The sequence below is a fragment of the Danio aesculapii genome, chromosome 1 (genome assembly GCF_903798145.1).
Source record: "Danio aesculapii chromosome 1, fDanAes4.1, whole genome shotgun sequence".
Lineage (NCBI taxonomy): Eukaryota > Metazoa > Chordata > Actinopteri > Cypriniformes > Danionidae > Danio > Danio aesculapii.
Window position 1 is genome coordinate 22,381,393 of NC_079435.1, and position 22,464 is coordinate 22,403,856.

At 35.9% G+C, this 22,464-nt stretch overlaps 1 protein-coding gene across 3 annotated transcripts in view; it reads left to right on the forward strand.

Annotated features, from left to right (window-relative positions):
- Nucleotides 1-22,464, forward strand: part of gpm6ab (glycoprotein M6Ab) — a 102,929-nt gene that overhangs the window by 36,556 nt on the left and 43,909 nt on the right. The window contains exon 1 of one of the 3 annotated variants that reach the window (XM_056457468.1): nt 3,313-3,813. The exons of 1 other annotated variant lie outside the window; for it this stretch is intronic. In XM_056457468.1, the coding sequence (XP_056313443.1) occupies nt 3,777-3,813 (37 nt within the window). In that variant the 5' untranslated portion in view covers nt 3,313-3,776. Of the gene's footprint in view, nt 1-3,312; nt 3,814-22,464 lie in introns of those variants that run through there. One more of the 3 variants, XM_056457453.1, reaches the window with a different exon arrangement.

A 22,464-nucleotide genomic window follows, 5' to 3' on the forward strand; every position in this document is an offset into this window, starting at 1 on the left:
CACCTGCTGTGTCTCACGTAGATAAACAGTACAGTGACAGAGAAGAAAGAAGCAGATGTCTCTTACTACAGTAAGAACTTTCCCAATGGTTATTGTATGTATTTGTTGTGGAGTTAATTCAAAGCTTTCTGCAACATGTTTAGCTTTGCACTGTTTTTATACGGCAAATGTGACAGGATACACGTTATTATCCACTGATATATGGATATCCATTATGTTAATGTACAAAATAAACCTGATTTAACGTCCACAAACTGGTATGGAAGCATCTTCGTTTATAATTGTACTGACATGCAGCTGGGGTGATGAATTACATAACAATTTTACTGTCTTTTCTTTATTACAAACAAGCACTGATTTAAAATCGTTTTAAATTTAAATAAACTCATTCTTGGGGTGCAGATGATCACAGAGAGTTGAACAGATCTTTTAATTCCAGTTTCTTTGCGCAAGTCCTGTCTTCTGGATATGATTATATGTGTTACTGTGAAGACATGCTAATATGCAATCCTAAAGCACTCCTACATCACATTGCAGTGGGCCTCAAAATGGGATTGACTTGGATCCTATTTTAACGTCAGGAAATAAAAAAAAAAGAGACATATTGTATTTCTATCACTCCAGAATGACTGTGGACACACTATACCTACACAGTTCTGTCCAAACAGCTTCCAAAAGTTGATTTTCATCATAGGGACCCTTTGAGAAATATTTGTTGTGGTTAATTATTTATACAATAAAAACTGCACAGTGTTATTTTAGATTTGATCATTGAATTTCTGTACCCAACTCTATCGAAAATACTTACATAAATCACTGTTTATGAAATTTTTATCTTTGTTCGGTAGTTGTCATCTGTGCTTTAGTTTATTTTATTTTGTATATTTTATGCAGATCCACTGTTAAACAAAAACATCCCAATCTACATAAAACTATAAATTCTATGCATAATAGAGTCGTCTTTTGAAATCATATTCATATCGCAATGCATATTGTAGAAAAAACAAACTATCCCAATGTCTGTTATTTTCCAATACCATGCAGCCCCCAAACAGCAATATATTATTTTATTTCCTGTTTCACAAAGGATCTCACAATTGATCTTTTCTGGCCTCATTCCTGTTCTGAGCTGACAATAAAGTAACTGGGCCATCCATAAGGAAAACACTGGAAAACTTAGCGAGTGACTGGATGTTTAGCTTAGCTTTTTAAAATCGACTGTTATTTGCCTTCACCCACTCAATCAGTAAAATGCATGCATTCTTAGGGGGATATGAATTTTTGCCATGCTATGAGGTGAATGTAAGGCATGGTTCATTCCTTATAATCATCTCATCCAATCAGAAGGCAGCTTATGAAGTAAAGTAGAAATAATGTTTTAAATGAACTATGCGAAAAGTGATTTACTGTCTAAGTTTTACTCCGTAAATAGTGCTCTCATAAACATGCGTGAAAGTTTTAGCAAATGTGAGTAATATTTGTTCTGGTTAGTGAAATTATTTATTCGAATGTAATCCTATTGCACTTGAAAAGGCAATTTACATTCATAATCAAGTGCATTTTGCTGCTTGTGGAAAGATATCATTAAAGATATCATTATAGTAAGAATAGCTTAATATAATTCCTGACAAAGGTCGATCCCAGTTGTAAGAGCAACAAATAATAACTTGACTTAGTTGATCATTTGGAAAAGTGGCAGAAGTTAGATTTTTTCAATAAATCATCTGTTGAACTGCATCCCAATCATCACAAATACTGCAGAAGACCTATTGGATCCTGTCCAAGATTCTCACAGAAATTAGTCAAGTTTTGTGAAGGAAAAATCATGGTTTGGGGTTACATTCAGTATGGGGGCATACGAGAGACCTGCGGAGTGGATGTCAATATCAACAGCCTGAGGTATCAAGACAATTGTGCTGCCTGTTACATTACATACCACAGCAGAGGGCAAATTCTTCAGCAATATAGCGCTCCTTCTCATACTTCAGCCTCCACATCAAAGTTCATGAGAGCAAAGAAGGTCAAGTTTCACCAGGAGTGGCCAGCCCAGTCACCAGAAAACATTATTGAGCATGTCAGGGGTGAGATGAATTAGAAGGTTTTCACTTTCGCTTTTCATATAAGCCACTTCTAATACTACATGATCAACTAGAAGTCAAGTTATAAACTTGGATAGGTGCTAAGACTTTTGTCAGGTAGTGCATGTCATTGCTTGAGATATCCTTTTTTTTTTTGCTTATGGGCAGCGCAGTTGCTTTATTGCCACCATGAAGCACGTTCTTGTTGCTAGGTTCTCAGAGCTGTTGGCAGTATTGTGACAACAATTGTTCAGTTTTCAAGCTGCTAGCGAGTGTCACTGACATGGATCAGAACAGCTGGAGGTGACAGGAACCTTTACCACAAAAGCTGACTGCTGTGTCACAACTCTGTTGAATAACTTGGCTAAAATATTATGTAATTCCATCGGGAAAACTTCAGTTACTTTATCATTAGTGTGAGGAATAAGTTTAGCCTATTCAAAATTACCAGTTCTTTTTTTTCCTGGTAATGAATGCTAGTTTAATTGGTCTAATGTGTGCATAATATTATGTGCTCAAATGTTATCTCTGCTATTAGAATTTCATAACTACAAGACTTCATTTGCGAGGTTTTCAGTTAAAAATCAAAAACAATTTGGATTCAAGTAAAAAGAAATATTATTTTTTTAAATTAACTAAGATTATACAAAATATCTAAATAATTTACCCTTATAAATTTAAAACATTAACACACCTGATATTCCTTAAATAAAAACATGCTGAATTTTATGCTGAAAATATTACCACAATCAATGTTTCAATCCAAATTTTGGTCAAACCCAACCACATTTTCAAATATTCAGTCAAGGTCAGATGACATTATCAAACTTGTCACAAATATACAAATAAGCAATACATAATGTCCACATATCAACCTGTCGCTTTATAAGTCGAATATATTATAATAACATAAATACCTGAGTTTACTTGGTGTTTAAGTACAAAATAAACCCCTCTCCTGCAGTGTGCGGCTACAGCCTGTCCTGTAGTTTGAACTCACCTATTTACTAATTGAATTTCAGGAGAGATTAAATGTCTAATGACTATAAGGCGTGAAGTTCAATAGACACACATTACTGTTCACAGGATGACAGAGAGAACAGGGTGAGGTGTGTGTACTGTATATGTTGGAGTCTTCATGATGAAGTAAGGGAGGGGGGACCCTGCTGGTTACTAGGATACACCCATCCATCTGTTAGTGCAGGGAGTTGTTTTCAATGCGGTGCATTTTTACCTCAGCGCAAGAAAAGAGCTCAGATGCTCAAAGCACCTGCAGTACGAAGGCTCAAAGTGTCTCAAATCAACAATTAACCGAATCAAAGATCTCAGAGATAATTATAATATATATTCGGTATAGGTTAATCATCATATCTATTGCGAAGCGGCGCAAAGAAGAATATGAAATCCTAGTTCCAAACGCAGCCTGACGTCTTTTCCAATGGACAGTGTTTGAAAGAGACAGCTGAAGATTGCGTTGAGTGATATCTGCGGTCGAGAAGAGGAGCAGCGGAGCTCAGCGAGTCCCTTACCGTGCGCGCGCGCGCGCACACACACACACACACAAGCACGCCCGCTCGCGCTCTTCTCCACACACACGCGCTCAATCTCGCCACTGCGCGCACAGACGCTCATCCACTTGACCGGTTTATAGGCATTGTTACATTCCGTCTACTTCTATAACCAACGCTTTGAAGCACAATGGAAGAGAACATGGAAGAGGGACAGACGCAGAAAGGTATTGTGTTCAATCGCTTTCTTCTCAGTCTCCTCATCCTTTATCATGCGCGCTCCTCTTTGTGCTCACGAATACGTGTTTATAATCTCAATCAGGCTAGACTCTGTTCTTGGAGACCACCGCTAATTACTTCTATGATATTTTTACAGCCTTCAGAATCAGTGATTGTATCTTAAAAGGCTGCAGCTCGATATGCAGGGATGCTGATAAAGATCGGTCGTTCCGTTAATTGGTGCTGGTGTGGTTTCAAGTGCATTGGTCAGTCTATGGGAATGGCCATTGTCAGTGTGTGCTCATTTGTGTCATGCTTTTTTGTGTGTGTGTGCTTGTCTTAATGGATAATGAGGGTTGGCCATCGCTCCCTTTTCTTTCTCCCGCTCATTCTTTCTTTCCAACACTGGGCTGCTCTGGTTATCACCACAGTGCAGCCATTACAAAACAGTACCAGGGTCAGATTAGATTAGTGTGGCTCTTTACTGCCTTTGTCTCCTAAACTGTTTACTTTACACGATTGTCACTCATCTGATTTAAAGCTGCAGCTTTTGTGATGGGTTTGGCTTGGGAGGTATGTGGGAGAGGGCGTCTGTTGCTGCATCTATTAAGAATGAGTTATGAGAATATGCAAGATTGTTTATTTGTTTTGGATTTGTTAGAAATATTCAGAATTTAAAGTAAAGGGAGGTGTCATCTTTTTTTTACTGATGAAGATGGTTTGTTTGGTCTTTAATAAGTCCCTGCAGTATCTCTCTCCCACTCACACGCCCACTCTCTTGGTTTCATTTTTCTATTATTGCTGTAGTTGGACGTGCTGAAGAACAATGGGTGGCAAATATAAGGTGGGGCGAAAATAAAGAGCCAGGAGTGGGTTTATGTCATCAAAATGGTGCTTATGAGCAACCGCAGCTTTTCTTAAAGTAACGACGCTGCTTGCCTGCCATAACTGACCCACTTCTGATTGAGAAAGAGAGAGAGAGAGAGAGAGAGAGAGAGGATGGGGGAAGAGAGAAAGGAAATTAGGGCGGCACTGAGCATGCAGAATTCTCTCTATTTAACCCATTCTGCATTATAACCCCAAAAAGCGAATTATAATCAAGAGATAATGCTTCCGAAGAGTTTACATACAAAAGAATCTGAATTCAATTTGTGTAGACCTTAAAATAGAAGGTGCGTTGATTTTTCTGTTGATGCTGGTGTTGCTTGTCAATGTGAACACCCAGAATGAAATGCTCTACACGCATAGCCTACAGAAGCTGCTCAACAGATGCGCAGTCCTTCAGCGTTTCCTGTGGAAATCAATTATTTCCACTTCACTCATGTGAGGAACCACTTCGCAATAACAGTGTTTAAAGACTGCCCGTGGGGACGGGCAGCAAGGGATTCTCTCAGACCCAGTCCAGCTCTCCTTATCTCTCTCTCTTTCTGTGAATGAATTTCAGCTATAGCTTTCTAGTTTTTATAGCTGATGGTCTCATCCTTCTTAGTCTCTCTCTCTCTCTCTCTCTCTATGTCTCAGTGGGAATAAAGATATTATTTAGTAATTAGCATGTGGAAGTATGAGGTGGCAGGAGAGAAGCAATTGGGAGAGATTTTTTAAAAAAAGCTGATGATATTTGCAAATGCTTCAACAGTTTGCAGACAGCCTCATATGAAAACTGACTGGTTGTGGGGGTTAAGATAGATAAATCATTCATCTTCAGCAGATGGCAGAGTGCTCTGGATTAATTCTCATCTTTAGTGTCCATAAGTGGATCAGCGGGCAGATAAGCTACTGTCACAAGCTACACATTTCCAATGGATATAATGAAGTTTTAGATCTTTTTGTTTGTGTGTGTGCGCCATGGTTTGTTTAGACCGAAAGAACGTTCAAACTTGGTAATAAGATGTGTTTTTGTCAGTCTGATTGCAAGTCTAAATAAAATATTAAATATTTCCAGTGGTGTTCAAGAACACATTAGACTGGATTGCTTTCGTAGTGTAGACACTGATGAGAGTGAATGCATTTAAACAGTAACTAAAGATAACATTCTCTCTGCCTACTGACCTAATTCTTAAACATAATGTGAGGTGTTGTTAAAGCATGTGAACCAGATGGCATTTCAATTTTGCTGTCTGAAATTGCAAGGTTTATTCGAAAAGCATGTCTTTGTGGTTATCATAGCTCTGTTTGTTTGTTTTCTTTTCAGTCATGTCAATTTTATAATGTAAACAAAATTGACATTCAAAAAGAGCCATGTAACACAACTGCATTAAAACTAGAATGCTTTCCTCTTGTCTTCTTCTGATTAATACCTTATTAATACCAGATATAAACAGGGTCTGAGTCCTCTAGCCACAATATGTTTTTCATTGAATTGTGTGCCACCATTAGTATTATATGCTAAACTTTCTGTGAATCTGAATAATTACATTCATTTAAGTGAATAGTTTAAGCCTCAACTTGACCTGAAGGCAGTTTTTGAATGGAAACTGTATTGATTTTGCTCCTCAGACATGCTACAGTGCACAGCAAAATTAAATACTCGGGAATGCCTCGTTCTTTCTCCATGGCCATCATTCAAACACTCTCGTTAACTCCACAGACTCTAATGCAGAACCGAAATCAATTCTCTGTCCTTTGCTTAGCATTATTCATAAGCTCACTAATGTTATTTAGCTATTGGTGTGAAGCAGCAGACTTGATCAATCAAGTTTCTTAAGGTCTCAGTTAATAAGTCAGTCTTAGTCTCATTCTTAGGGTCACGATTTCTGTCTAAGCATATAAATCTTAAGTTCTTAATGATTTAATGTGCTTCTAAGAAAAAAAAACATTATTATTTTGTTTTATTCAACATTCAAGAGAGCAGCCCACAGTATGTACACACTGATTGCTTCAAAAAGCATTTGCTTGAATGTTTTTTTAAGTCATGATGTCACTGAGTTCAAGATTTGTTTCCCTTTCAGAAAGATAATCATTCAGTGAGAGAAAAAGGACTTTGAAGTAAGATTCGGAAAGACATTCTCTGTGCACTATTGATCTTTTGCTTCTTTTGTTGTTTGCTTTGCCTCATATCTTCAAAAATATGATTGCGCTGTGTGTTTATTCGAAATATGTCACTGCTTCCTGCCTCTTGATCAATGATGTCCTCTGGCTGCAAAACAATTTGATTGATGTCCTGGGCTGTTTCAGTGTAAACATTTCATGTTTCATTGAATTTGTATGACTGCTGGATTCTTGCATCAATTTTTTTTTAAATTTAGCTTTAAAATTAAATTTATTTATTTATTTATTTATTTATTTATTTATTTATTTATTTATTTATTTATTTATTTATTTATTTATTTATTTATTTTTATTTAATTTTTTTTTATTTATTTTTTTATTTTTATTTTTATTTATTTTTATTTATTTTTATTTATTACGCACGTGTATTTATTTAGATGTACTACTTTTTTCAGGGTGATAAAAAACTGTAAATAATGACAAGTAATCTCTTACTTGTGACATAATATTCTCTTTGGAGGCAGTCCAACTCAGCAGTGAGCATCTACAATACCTTAAAGCTATTAAACTGACTCAACATCCATTTCAGTGCGTGTGAAAAGCAATTAAATTATGATTTTGATGAACACCAGTGTAATCACTGTTTGTTAATTAGCCACTGCTTTGTCAGAGTGTCCTAAATATGTTTTCAACAAGCGTGACAGTCACTTCTCTCAATATAATAGAGGCCAAGCGTTTGAATGGCAGCTTTTATTCTGCTTTATTGATTCGACATGTTTAGTGAAGAACCATGAATTAATCTGCTAATAATGCACAGGAATCCTAAATCATGAAGAATACAAAACAAATCTGATATTTCAATTTCGAAGAGTGTTTTGAATGTCTGAAGAAATTACGGAAATTGAAGGGATAGTTCATCCAAAAATAAAACTTTTAATAGTTATAAGCAATAATAAATAGTTAATAAGTCAGTCTTGGGATCAAGACTTCTGTCTTCCGATATAAATATTCAGTCCTTTAAGATTTAATGTGTTACTAAGAAAAAACAAAAACAAAATATTAACATTTGATTTGATCGGACTACAGTCGGACTACATTCGCACATGTTCTTTTATATATATTTTTTATTTTTAAAAAATCTTAAAATACTTGAAAAAGTAGACTTTTCATTATATTGAAATTCCTTGACAGCGTTTGGATGGTCTGTATTTTTCATGTTTGTGATAAAGAGTGAGAGGTTGTGTATTTAAATGTTTAGAAGTCTGCAAAGACACACTTTTTTTTGGAATTTTAAGTGCCATACATGCACTCTCTCACTTGAGTCACGTTTCTAATGTTTTGACTGCTCTTGAGGGGAAGTGCTTGACCTGAGTCAGTGCCATCAAACAACACAAGCATACTTTTTATTTATTTATTTTTTTAACAAAGAAAACCGTGCTTATGAATAATGAAAGTGGTGTAAAAAGGTTTTGGGATTGTTCATGGAAGATTGAGAGAAAATGTGGTCTCAGCCTGCTGGGCAATTTTCTGCCATCTGCCTCTGCTCTATTTTTAAGCTGTCAAACCTCTTTTTTATGCATGATGTCATGCTAGTGGCATTGTAATTTTAGGAACGTCAGTTTTTGATTGTTCTTGTGATAATAATACATACATGTACTTAAAATGATATATAATTTCATTATAAAAGAAAGAAAGATATGAAAAGAGTGAGGTTGCCTTCATAAAAAAAAAAAAAACAATATCTGATTAAAAGGTTGAACAAATAATTTTCTGAAACATTTCATGAATCATCTTGTGTAGCAGAATGTTTTGACAACCAATAAATTAATCACAAAACAAATAAATATATAATAAAAAATCACTCTGTCATGAAAATGCTGAATCAGATGCCTAATCAGAGTAGATTCTTGTGGCCAGCGGTCAACCAACAAGCCTATGCATCGGCAACCAGTCTTTAACCACAGTTATTGTTATTGGCATATAATATTGGTCGAATTCGGAGACGGCAAACATTGATGGAGAGCTAAACTTGTAATTGCTAAAAAAATACATTTAGTATTTTTATCCACCATCATTAGGGTTGCTGTTGAAAGTTTAGGTTCACTCATGTCACATGTTTCTTATCAAATCCTTGATTTTTATCTGTCTGCCTGTTGTAGTACTACTCTCTCACTATATCGCCTTTGAAAAGAAAGGCAGATGCAGCAGAAAAGCTGTAAATTACTATCTTCTACTGCAGCGTAAAGCAACCATATGTTAAAACAATGGGCATCATCATCCTTTTAGCATCTGCTCCATCTCTCTCCAGAGATTAATTTATGATATACAGTCATTTTTTTGTTGTTTTTGATGTTGTTTTATAAATTTGCTTGTTATTTTGTGCTAATATTTTTCTTTGTATATACTTGTTTATTATATTTATTTATACACATATTCCAAAATTTCTATAAAATATTGCAGTTGTATTCCTGGCATAATATAATGAGTGGTATAAAATGCTCTTAAAATAACAATTTTAGCTAACAATAGCAATTTATTTTGGCACACTCTATCGTACAACAAAAATTACATATAGTAAAGGCCTAGTCGTATGCCATAATGTTTTAAAGATCCTAAAATAAATATAAAAACTAAAATTAAACACCTTTATATAAACATTTAACTAAAACATTGTCAATGAATGTTAAATAATTTAAAGTTACATTGTAAAACAATATTTCAATTTCAATATTTCAATCATTTTAAGCTACATTGTAAAAATATTTCTTGGAGTAAACAAATAACACAATCAAAAAGCTTTTTCGTACAATGTTAACATTTTTTGTAAATTACACATTATTTAACTAATATGAATTGTATTTTATTGTAAATGTATTTTAATACATGTACAGCAAGATAAATTGTGCTGTAAATGTAATTACAGTATTTTTGCTGTAATTGGTTTACAGTAAGTTACTGGCGAATTGCTGCCAGTAAGTTACTTTAGATTCTACAGGAAATTGTTAACAGTTAATAAACGTTTATTATGTATTTATTAATACACATATTCCTAAATTTCTATGAAATATTGTGTGTCGTATGCCATTAGGTTCTGTAGACCTTAGAACTGAAAACTAAAATTAATAAATTTAAGAAAAACATAAAATACCTAAAACATTGTTAATAAATCAACATTAAATGAAAGTAAATACTTTAAATCTACATCAGAACAATATTTCTTGGAGTAAACAGATTTAAAAAAAATCATAAGCTTTTTAATTTCATTTATATCTGATTCAAAGCTACCTGTTTAATTCAGCATTGGTATTTGACATTTGTTATTTCATTTGCTTTATTTACTTCAGTGTAATTAGCATTGAAATATTTATTCATTCATTCATTTTCTTTTCGGCTTAGTCCCTTTATTAATCTGGGGTTGCCACAGCGGAATGAACCGCCAGCTTATCCAACATTTGTTTTATGCAGTGGATGCCCTTCCAGCTGCAACCTATCACTGGGAAACATCCACATGCATCCAAACATGCATCATTCACACACATATACTACAGACAATTTAGCTTACCCAGTTCACCTGTACCGCATGTCTTTAGACTGTGGGGGAAACCGGAGCACATGGAGGAAACCCACGCGAACACAGGGAGAACATGCAAACTCCACACATAAACGCCAAATGACCCAGCCGAGGCTCGAATCAGCGACCTTCTTGCTGTTAGGCGACAGCACTACCTACTGCGCCACTGCGTCGCCCCATTTAAATATTAATCTTTTTTATTAAATTTAACTTTAATTTAATTTTAAAAATCATAAATCAATGATGTAAATGGCAAAAAAATAACAAAACACTAAACCAAACTAAAATTAAAATCACTCACTCACTATCAGAGGTCACCACAGCAGAATGAACCACCAATAACTTCATGCAGCGGATGCCTTTCAAGACGCAAAATTAAAATCAATAAACAAAAAGCAAAATATTAATAATTAACAAAAATAGTATTTCATATATACTAAAATTACTTTAATCAAAGTAAAATGACTGAGCAATGTAAGTTCAAGTAAAGTCAATGCATGATTCCATAAGATATACTGTACACACGCAAAAAGTCTTCAGCAGCTGCATTATCCGCTCACCAAAATGAACAAAAGCCCCCATATGTGCCATCTATTTAGTCAGAAACAACTTTGAGGCCCTGCTGGGATGGAACATGACAGGCGGTGAAGAACAGAGCTCATTATCACATCAACATTAGGGTTTATTACTAATTCAGTAAATTTCACCCTCATTGCGTTTTAAGTAGATGCAGTCTAGACGGCGTTGAGATCGACAGAGCCACAGATCTTGCCGTTCCTGTCGAGATCTCAGCCTGATTCTCCATCTCTCTGTGCTTGAGTGCTGCATAAAGCTTCAAAGAGCCCGGCAGAGATGCTGTCGGCTGTAGTCTCCCCTTTCACACCAATGCTAACACCCAATTACAATCACTGAGCTGTCACAGCAGGCTCAGCCCTCAGAAGTTCCTCAACAGCAAGAAAGAAACCAATACAAACATATACAGTATACCGTAGATTGACTGCCTGCCCGGGTCTTTGTCTTTTTGATTGGGAATCTCTGTAGTGTTTGGTGAATTGGTTATTGTGTCTGTGTCTAACTGTAAACATGCAGTTCAGTAGCAGGGTCTGTAAATAGGCAGAGAAAATAGGACATTTTTATGAAGTGGTTTAGATGCAGGGATAGTGTTTGTTGCTGGAGGGGACAGCGATTACTATGATTTCATTGATGTCCAGTGTTATATGCAATACAGTGGAAAGTGAAGCTGTCCACAGTACATGGTTAAACCTTCTTTTATGCTGAACGCTTGTATGTACTTAAATTTATTTGTTATTTAATTTTTTATTTGTTATTTAATTTTAATTTATTCATATAAATTGTTTTCTTGAACCTTTGTACAATGTAAGAAACCCTTTCAATAATTTTTTTTGTTTTCATATGTATATAGTTTAATTATTATTAAACTAAATGATTTATTAAAATTATTAATTAATTTTTTCTTTCTTTCTGTCATATGGTTTGAATTAACTTTTACATGGACACATGAAACATAAAAAATACCTAATCTTTAATATATATATATATTTATTTATTTTTTATTTATTTATTTTTTCATTTATTTTCTTTTCAGCTTAGTCCTTTTAATCTGGGGTCACCACACCAGAATGAACTGCAAACTTATCCAGCATACGTTTTATGCAATGGATGACCTTCCAGCTGCAACCCATAACTGGGAAACATCCATGCACACTCATTCACACACATATACTACAGACAATTTAGCTTACCCAATTCACCTATACCGCATGTCTTTGGACTGTGGGGGAAACCGGAGCACCCGGAGGAAACCCACGCAAACACGGGGAGAACATGCAAACTTGAAGGTGGTTTGAACTACGGTTCGAACGAACTCTGGTCCTGTTCATTTCTGATATAAATGCAATAAGAGCAAATAACGGAAGTGAAATGCCAACTGTACAACAAAAGTTCTTTTCATGAAGTTCATTTTTCTGTGTATGTCTGTGTATCACCTAACGTTACCTTGGCAACAAACGGAACTGACCCAGTAAAAAAACACAGATAATGTCTGCTTGTCTCCTCCAAAAACAACTTCTGCAGAAATCACATTATGTTCAGAACGTTTTTAATATATTTGCGTCAGAAACACACAAGTCACTCTCTGTATGTTACCAAAACCAAAAAGATTCAGTAAAAGCAGAACGACTGTGATGTGCAAGTTGCATTGGCTTTCGTATCAATAATTCATATTGTTACTGCAATAGTATAAAAATTGAATAAATATACAATATATTTACACACATCTACAAAATTAATTAAATTAGTAATAAATATATGAACTGAATGATGGGCTAAAAAATCTGCGTAAATCTGCTGATTCCATGTGGGCCTAGCCATCACTCATGTTTGAGTTTTGGCCATTCTTAGGAAAAGCTTTTAGATTTATATTATTTATATTTTTAGGCAGTCATTTTAAATCAGTGCATTGATAAAACAATTGACCCGGAACTGCATTAATAAGGAAAAAATAGACATATACACACAATAGTCAGTATTAAAAGTGGATCACAAAATCTATCAATATTGTACTTAGACTAGAATTGACAGCAAACAATGAGAACACTGATGCCATCAGCGGTGCTTAGCCTCTTGCCTCTTCTGTATTTTATCATACATCACATGTATATTTGCAACACACTAACACCACCATGATTATCAAGTGAATGAATATACATAAAAAAAGATGTTTACCAATTACTATGAATGAAAAATGATTCCCTGTTAATTAACCGCGAGTCTCAAAACCTCTTGTTCCATTCAGCACAATCTTTTCAGCACAAACCGATTCATTTCCAACAGTGGCTGAATGACAAATTTCTCCAGCATCCAGAGTCGGGCTGTGCTGCTCGCACTTTTGGCCCGGCAAGACAATTCATTAATCCTTATTGTTTCTACAAGACAAGCTACTTAATACACTTCCAGGAGCACTCGCAAATTCTACAAACAGCGTGGTTTGAGGAGTGTTAGCCATTTTGTGGATTGCTCTTTCTTATAATTAAACAGATTCTTAAAGAGCAAGCACAATTACGCACATAGCCTGGCGATGGGGTGTTTGTTTACCTCGCAATCTGATCTGAGATGTTGTTTTGACACTCAGTAATTAGTTAGCGATAAGCCAGTGTGAGCGTACAGCGTATACGTGATCTTATCACATGCTGCTCACAACCAACACAAAGCCCTTGTTGTATCTGGGCGGTGGTGTGATGACATGGGTGTCCCCTGCTCTATTGTATGGTAATGTGTGCCACTTTCTCTTGGTGGGCAAACCCCTTCCCCCCACCATCATAAACCCCCCTCCTTTCTGTCTGGCCTGTGCGGCTCAGCTGAGGGTTGATCCGATTGCTTCAGACCCTCTGGGAGGAGGGGGCCACACACACACACACACATAAACACACACATGGTTTAATCATAATTCATTTTCTGCATGATGTTGAACGTCCTGGCATTTATGAAGATGATTATGAATGAGTGTACTGATGAAGTACAGCAAAGTAAAGATTGAATCTCATTTCTCAGCCTATTACTAAATATCCAAGATGTTAGTACTGTATCTGAAGGGTGCGTTTACACAGAATTTTTGTTTCTAGTGCTTTAACAATGGTGTTGTCAAAACAGTTCACACAGATTCATGAGAATTGATAAAAATGTATTATTATGCATGCAAGGCCAACAAATGGTGATGTGCTGTAGAAGCGTTAATAGACTTATTATTGTCTTGGTTGTCAAGTACTCACACATTCTATTAAGAGTCATTCACACCAAAGAACTAGTAACTGCAAAGACCATATAGTTCTTTTTTTGTGTGTAAAACAGTAGCATTGGTATTATTTTCAGATTTATTACAGCTGATAAATGGGAAAACACTAGTCAGCCAGTAAGAATGTGAATAAAATGACAACAACTTTGTGCCTTTAAACCATCAAACCATATTTGCAGGCTCGTTGTTTAAAATAATACAAAACTATAAAAAGTGATGCAATAAATTGATTTATTTTTATATTGTTCATGCTTGACATGATTATTGGAACGTTTTGGCTTGTTTACAGTCAAATCTATTTGGGGCAATGAAATATCTCATATCCCAAAATAATAAAATGGTGTTTTGAACCTAGTCGGGCTAAGCGGTATTCCCTAAAAAATTATCATGAAATCATGTTTCATATGATTGGATATAGTTAATTATTGAATATTTTTTATCAATCCATTTTGGAGTATTAGGATTTTTTATTTAAGTTTATAACATTACTAAGGCAAATAGTTTTAATAGTCAAAATCAAAAACAAAATATCTAATCTCTTTATAATAAAATAAAAACATACATGTTAAAGAGACTCTTAAACCCAAATAATAAACGATAAATAAAAAGTGTGTGCAATGGTAAAGTGTAAATGCTGAACAATCAAAGCAAACTTTGGAATACTGATACTATTTGGTAAAGCAAGCCTCAAACGCTGCAAAGAAATTATAATAATCAAATCTGAGCTTTCAAATAAAGGAACCAACCATCATTATTCAAATACATACTGCAACATTACAAACTGTGAAGTTGGATGACTATATTATCCTCTATGCTTAAAAATCTTTCAGATGGGGTGCTAGTGGCTGGGATGCATAAGAAAAGAAACCAAAAAGCCACTCTGGCGACATCATTACATCCTTTTTTATTCACAATCTCCTCACTGCTGCTTGTCATGGCACTCATTTTCACGCATGTTGTTGTTCTGACCTGAAGTGACAATGGGTGTCTGAGATAATTAGTCTACCATTATTACTTAAATGTAATTATATAAAATGTAATTATATTATATTCCATACAATGTCGCGTCATGTCAACGTCATGTGTGCACCGCTAGAATCTAGGTAATTTTTTTTAATCAAAACCCCTCCAAAATTTCATGTTTAAAAAAAAATTGTTTTATTAAAAATAAGAAATACTTATATGTAAATACAACAACAAAACTAAAACATACCTATTGTGACAAAGAAAAATCACCAGCAACTAAGATTCTGATTGCTCTTTCAGTGTGCTTACAGATGTATGCTGCTTTTCTCCTGTGCACTGTAATAATAGAGATGTCAGTCTGAATAGTCAGGCCAATCCAAGCATGCTCTCTCTGGGAAATTGTGACAGATTGGCATTCACTCATTGTCCCTACCCATTATATCTACAGTACCCAGCATACCTGAGTTTACATTAGTAGAGCACATTTGTTAAACTTTTAAAAATCATTTGCTCACTGATTGGATTAGATTTTACAACCACCTATACATAATTTCAATCCAAGCAGAATTTCTGATGCTTTGCCATGTTTAGCTTTGCTTAAATAAAATCTGCTCTAAATAAAATTATCCATTTTACTATGGTTTACTAATGCTTTGTGAAGTTATAAACCAAAATATGGTGCAAAACTATCAAATCCTAACTGTAAATCTGCGCATTAGTGTTGTCATGATACTGAAATTCAATACCAATGAATACTGGAATTTTAAAAATGTCTGTCTGCCGCTAACATTTAAGCGCTGTTGAGCGCATTCTTAAACAGTGCTGAATTGGCTTTGTGTTCAGTTCATCAGTTCACCAAACTCACTGCTGTTTACTGAGTATAACCACAGATACAGGGACACTGGAGTGTTTTGAAGCCGTGAAGATCAGTTGATTTATCAGTGGATCGCTCGTAGTTCAGCTTATAAACAGAGCGGCTGGTCTTTGCAGCTTTAAAACCACTCCAGTGTCCACTCCAGTGTCTCTGTCTGTTGTTACACTCAGTAAACAGCGAGTTTATTGAACTGATGACCTTCATGGCCAATCACAGTCATTTCTGTTGAGCATGTGAACACAATGGCTAATCAGCGCTGTTTAAGAATGCACTCAAATGTTAGCGGGAAATGGACATTTAAAAAATTTCAGTACTGATTTGTATTGAATTACAGTATCATTACAACAACACAACTGCGCATTAGTGCCAATCCTGTCACACTCCCATGAGGAAACAGTGACCTATGGGTCACCCACCCACCAAACTCAAGATGTTGTTCATATTGATAAGTCTTTAAAATGATTTTTGAAAACACAGTGGCGATGCCAATTGGATCTAGGAAGTCCAAAATAGCATATATCAACTCTTTTTGCTAAGGCGTGATGTTATGTTGACTTATAAGGGGCCGATCACACCGAACATGCTTTTTACATTCCAAAAAGACGAGGCACACCACACTGCCTTTTTTGTTGACAAGAAAAAAAGAAGCTTGGTGTGCTTTTTTTGTCACTAGGCAACGACTGAGTCAGCTGCGTATTGTGCGCGAGTGTTACCTGATATTAATATAATTTAAAAATGTAATAATATTGTGATATTTAAGATTTGTGATTCATACAGCAGCGGATATCTCAAAACAGCAACCACAAGCAAACACTGCAGGCATCTCAACGGAAACCCCACCTCTGCTTTCATTTGATTGGAGAATGAAAAAGACGGGACTGACGTGACGCGTTTTTATCCGCTGAGAGTTGACTTTTTTTTTCAACTGCAAGCGCACGGCACGCAACGGCAAAAACACGAGGCACAGCAGGTGGTTAAAATGCGAGGCATGCAGCGCACATAAGCAGCGCACACAATGCTCGCGGCCATAAGTAAATTCAAATATAGTCATTATAATTCTTGGGAAGAGACAGGGGAATTTTGTTTTAGTACAGTTAAAAGACCTAAAGTTAACGTTATAAATGAATGTATTTCTGCATATCATCAGAGCTACAAAAATATTGTGCTGACCAATCTGTTTAGATCAGTGAATAAAGACAATAGCCCCTTTCACACAGTGATACCGGTAAATATCTGGAAAATTTCCGGCACGACTTTACCAGTAAATTAAAAAAGCGATGTTCACACAGGCGAGGACGTTACGGAATTTTTCCGGAAAAGACCATTCACACATCCATTCCAAAATACCGGTAAATTCTGACATCAACCAGAAACTACCTCTAAACGGCTGGGCCTGTGTTTGTGAAAATTTGACTACATTACAAACTCTGTGGATGGATCAGTATAGTGAACAACTTCGATGAAAACATATAGAGCAACACTTTCGCATGTCGAGATGTAGATGATTTGTGTGTGTGCTGGTGCTCACCGGCTGCTTTACGGGCACACGCGACTCATCAAGCAACTGAAAGAAGCAGAGCTTGAAGGTAAACAAACAACGGCAGCACACCAGCAAATTACCGGTAATGTTACAACTTCTCTTTCCAAAAAATAGCCGGAAAGAATACCGGTGTTTCCAAAAGGGCCTGTTCACACATGTGTGAAAGGGGCTAATGCCTCATCTTCTGTTTATATGTCTGTAATGAAATCTAGCTTCGGACGATTGCCCTGTGTACAACCAGAATGAATCTCTTGGGGTTTCTTATGTATTGTTTTCTTGCTGCAAGAATGTAAAATCTTTGAAAACGAATCTTCCTAGGTCTTTGAAAAATTGTTATTCCGACAAGAAGTAACAGCCTCAGAGCCCACCGTCAATCACAGTTTGAAGCTGTTTTCGAATCACAGTAAACATTTCCAGATTTATTTTGCGTGTTTGAAGTTTAAAGCTGGTTTAATGACATCACACCATAAATTAAGGCCTTTGGTTTACCTGCCATTATTTTAGAAAGTAATGTGCAAATTTAGCCGACCAGCCAGCTGGATGTTACAATTCACTTGTTGATGTGCAACATCCTAAAGCCCTTTGCAACAAAACCAACCATGATTTTGATCCCTGCCCACTCATACACATGCAGACACTCTCCGGTGTGGTTGCCAGGACTTGGATAACCATTCACCACTGAATGGGCATAACTGGATGAGAGTGCTCTGCCAACTCAAAGAAACCGTGGCCTCAGATTCACTCAGTGCTTGAGACTGTATTCAGCTAATGCCAAACAAACCAAAGCTATAGTAATTGATGCCAATGGGCTTATTGTTAACATTACGTAGAAGTATATGTATTCAAGAGGCTGTGGTGAACTGAAACTGTACACACGGTGGGAGAAATTTAAGATTGTTTATGGAAGGTCTGCTGGTCGAAGGTGAGGGTCTGCAGGTTAAAAGTTCCCACTGGGCATCACAACAATATAATGCCTGGGACACACCAAGCCGGCGGCAAAGAACTATCACTGAGGAAAACCAACTGTGTTGTTGGCTGTCATGACCAAAAAACTGCTTGTGAACACACCAAACAGACTGCAGCTGACTGAATTGAGAGGATGTGTCTTTTCCAACCCACAGGTGGCAGTAGTCTATTATCTCATTCAACAAATGGAAACCGGAATTTGTGACAGCACATGCAAAGCAAAAACAAATATGTCTGATAATCTAATAATTCATACTGTTTGAAAATATTTGAGAAATGCAGCAAAATTAGTCAGCTTGTACACTACCTGACAAAAGTCTTGTCGTAGATCCCAGTTGTAAGAGCAACAAATAATAACTTGACTTCTAGTTGATCCTTTAAAAAGTGGCAGAAGGTAGTTTTTTCATCTGTTGCATCCCAATCATCACAAATCAAGGCATCATCATGTTTTATTTTGGTAAAATAAGTGTAACCTAGAGGCCTTTACCTTTCATAAGCCACTTTTGATACCAAACGATCAACTAGAGGTCAAGTTATTATTTGTTGTTCCTAAGACATGGACAAGTGACAAGTGACAAGTGACGTTTGCCAGGTAGTGTATGTTTCCTATTGGCTTGAATTGTTTACTTGGTTACATTAGTTTAGTTTTTGTTCTTGCACTCATTTCATTTCTGCAAAACCAATCAAAGCACTCTCTTGAGCTGATGGCCAATGCCAATTCTACTTGCTGAATCAGGCAAACCTGCTTCGAAACTTCCTCCAGATGAAGGTCCAACCAAGGCCCAGCAGCCAACCATCGACTTGGTGTGTCCTGGGCTTAAGACCCTGTTTACACCTGGTATTTCGAGAAGGCAGCAAACTGTAACAGGACTTAAAAGGTTTTGGCCTTTTTCACTTATTTGATTGGATTACTTTTGTAATGCAGACGTTCATGTGGTTGAATAAATAAAAAAATCCACAAAACACCTCAGACACTTCTCTTAATGACATTCTTTAACATTTTGGGACATCTTTTTAAAGTGCGGTGACCAGAAGAGATTATACTTGGTATCAATAATCCTAAATTTGGTTTTGGAAATTTTCGCTTCCTAATTTTAAGTGTAGTCATGTTAGTTCATGTTCATGTTAGTTTTGCAGCTTTTAAAACAGAAATGACGGCTGCTGCTTGATGTATGGTTTTCCATTCATTTCTTTCTTGTTCATTCATTCATTTATTCAATTTCTTTTCGGCTTAGTCCCTTTATTAATCAGTGGTCGCCACAGTTGAATGAACCGCCAACTTATCCAGCATATGTTTTACACAGCGGATGCCCTTCCAGCCACAACACAACACTGAGAAACACCCATACACTCTTGCATCCACACACATACTGTGCACATATTCAATTCACCTATACCGCATGTCTTTGGACTGTGGGGGAAACCGGAGCACCCGGAGGAAACCCACGCGAACACGGGGAGAACATGCAAACTCCACACAGAAATGCCAACTAACCCAGTCGGGATTGGCTCGAACCAGCTTCCTTTTTGTTGTAAGGCGATCGTGCTACCCACTGTGCCACCGTAATGCCTTCTTTCTTGTTCTCACGCTATAAAAATGACAATTAATAAGTTGCTTAAAATGTAATTCTTAAATTGGTTCAATCTATTTATTTTTTGATGTTATAAAAAATTTGGTAAATTAATTGAAATGTACAAAATTCTGTCAATATGTGTTAAAACCATGCTGCATTAGCACATTTTGGAAAAATACTTATATATTTACCTATATTTTACTTATTTATATTTTACATTACTCAGTTCTTAAAGCATATTTAATGGATTTGGAGTGGAATGGACTACTTTAGCATTTACTCAGTCTATTGTTCAGCAAATAATTTCTAGTTCGTACCATATTTAAGTATTTTTTTTTTTGGAAAGCAAGTCCTGCAAGCTTATGTTAAGCTTAAGCAACATTAGATTGAACATTCATAAAAGGCCTTTACCCTGACTGGCCAATAAACAATCCCTCAACAGAAAAGCGGTTGAAAATGGACAAAAGACATGGATTTAAATGCCAGGTGTGAATGGCAGAGAGTCTCCCTTGTTTACTTGTAATCCGCTTGACCAAAGTGCATCTTAATACCAGGTTTATCAGGGCCTAAGTGTCTGTATACAGTATGTGCATTACTGTGAGTCTCCAGAGATTTTTAGCAAGTCCAAAGAAACACATCAACAGCAAAAATACAAGGTCAGCTCTTGCCCTCCTATTCTACAACTGCTATGTTTCTTTGTTTCAGTGTTGTTCACAGTTTGTTTTCATTCTTAGCACCAACTGATATTTAGATCATTTCCTTATCTGCTTCTCCATTACAAAACAGCTTTTTAAAACTGGGTTTATTTTTTTTTCTGTGCTGATCTAGAACTGCTTTTGCAAAAGCTACATAGCATGGAATGCATCAACACTGGTCTCAACCTGAAATCCAGAGGCGTAGCTTCACTTCCTGAGTTTCCTTCCTTTTATTCACCACTTATAACCCTTGAGCTCTGTGTGTTTATATGTGTGAGATGTGTCAGATTCTCAATTGTTTGACTGATTTGGTTGACATATAGTAAGTGGGTCATTGCACTCAAGCAGAATTTACTTGGGTTGGCATAGTAACGTCACTGGTCGATTAAACGCGCAGATGAGTCAGTTCAGAAATTTGTAGGATGCTAAATGCTAACATGCAGGACGTTGCCAAAACTATGTTTTTATTTAATTAAAATGTTTCAGTCGCATTTAAATACAATACCTGCACACAAAGAAAGCTCTATTGAGAATGGTTTACTAACAGCGCGCCAGATCCCTTCACCCATTGACTTCACTGATTCTCTTGTATCTGAATGAGGGCAAATCCCTGCTGTCACGTTTCCAGCATCAAGAGGAAAGCCTTCCCAGAGGAGATTTAACATTAATTGCCATGTATTTTACTTTCTTTTGCTAAAATTGATCCAAACTCAATTCATGTGCACATGCAGCCTGTGTTAAAAAATTATCTCTTCAGCTTAGTCAGATTTGCATTGGTAATTTGTAATAAATAATGTATTGTAATCTGAGGGGTAGTGGTAGGATTTTGAAGGAAATATAAGCTTGCTGCTATTTGTCTATGCATCATGTGACCTATGTATTTATGTGACGTATGTATTCATGAAGGAGTCCCTGCTAGTAGGCTATATCACATACAAGGATCATTTATTGACTTTACTCTCAAGCTGGAACAAATAAATGTATAAATTTCTTTATATGAACTTGGATCTGTATGGCAATTAGTAATTAGATTAAGAGAAATTACAACACATTTTTAAAAATATCTTATCAGATCAAAAGTGGCAAACATGTTACTTGTCAGATTTTCTCATTTATTATTTGGTTGATACTAAGACATGAAATCTATTATCGCAAACTATGGTATTCACACACTGTAAACAATGTTGGGTTCTACACAATTCCTTCATGTCCCAAGACAAATCGATTAAGTTAACTTTATCGTTTTAACAAATTTAAGTGGATTGAACAGAAAACAATTTAGTTGTCCATCAAAAAAACTTAAGAATTGTGTCTTTTCAACTCATTTAAAATAAGTAGTTTGAACAAGCAACAATAATAATTTTTGAGTGCAGTTGTGCAATGACTGACAGCCACAGAAACTCCAAACAATAGATTTTTCCTAACTGAGGAGCTGCACCGATGCACAAAACACATAAAAATGATCATTCCACTAACAGCTACAATTAAATGTCTCAAACACAGATGGTGACAAAGAGGCAAAATGTATGGACTGCAGCTTTAATGTTTAATTAGCATATTTTGCTAAATAGTTAAAGGCATAAAAAGGGATAGTTCTTTCTTAAATGGATAGTTTACCCAAAAATTAAACCAATGAAACTAATTTACTCATCCTCAAGTGGTTCCAAACCTTTA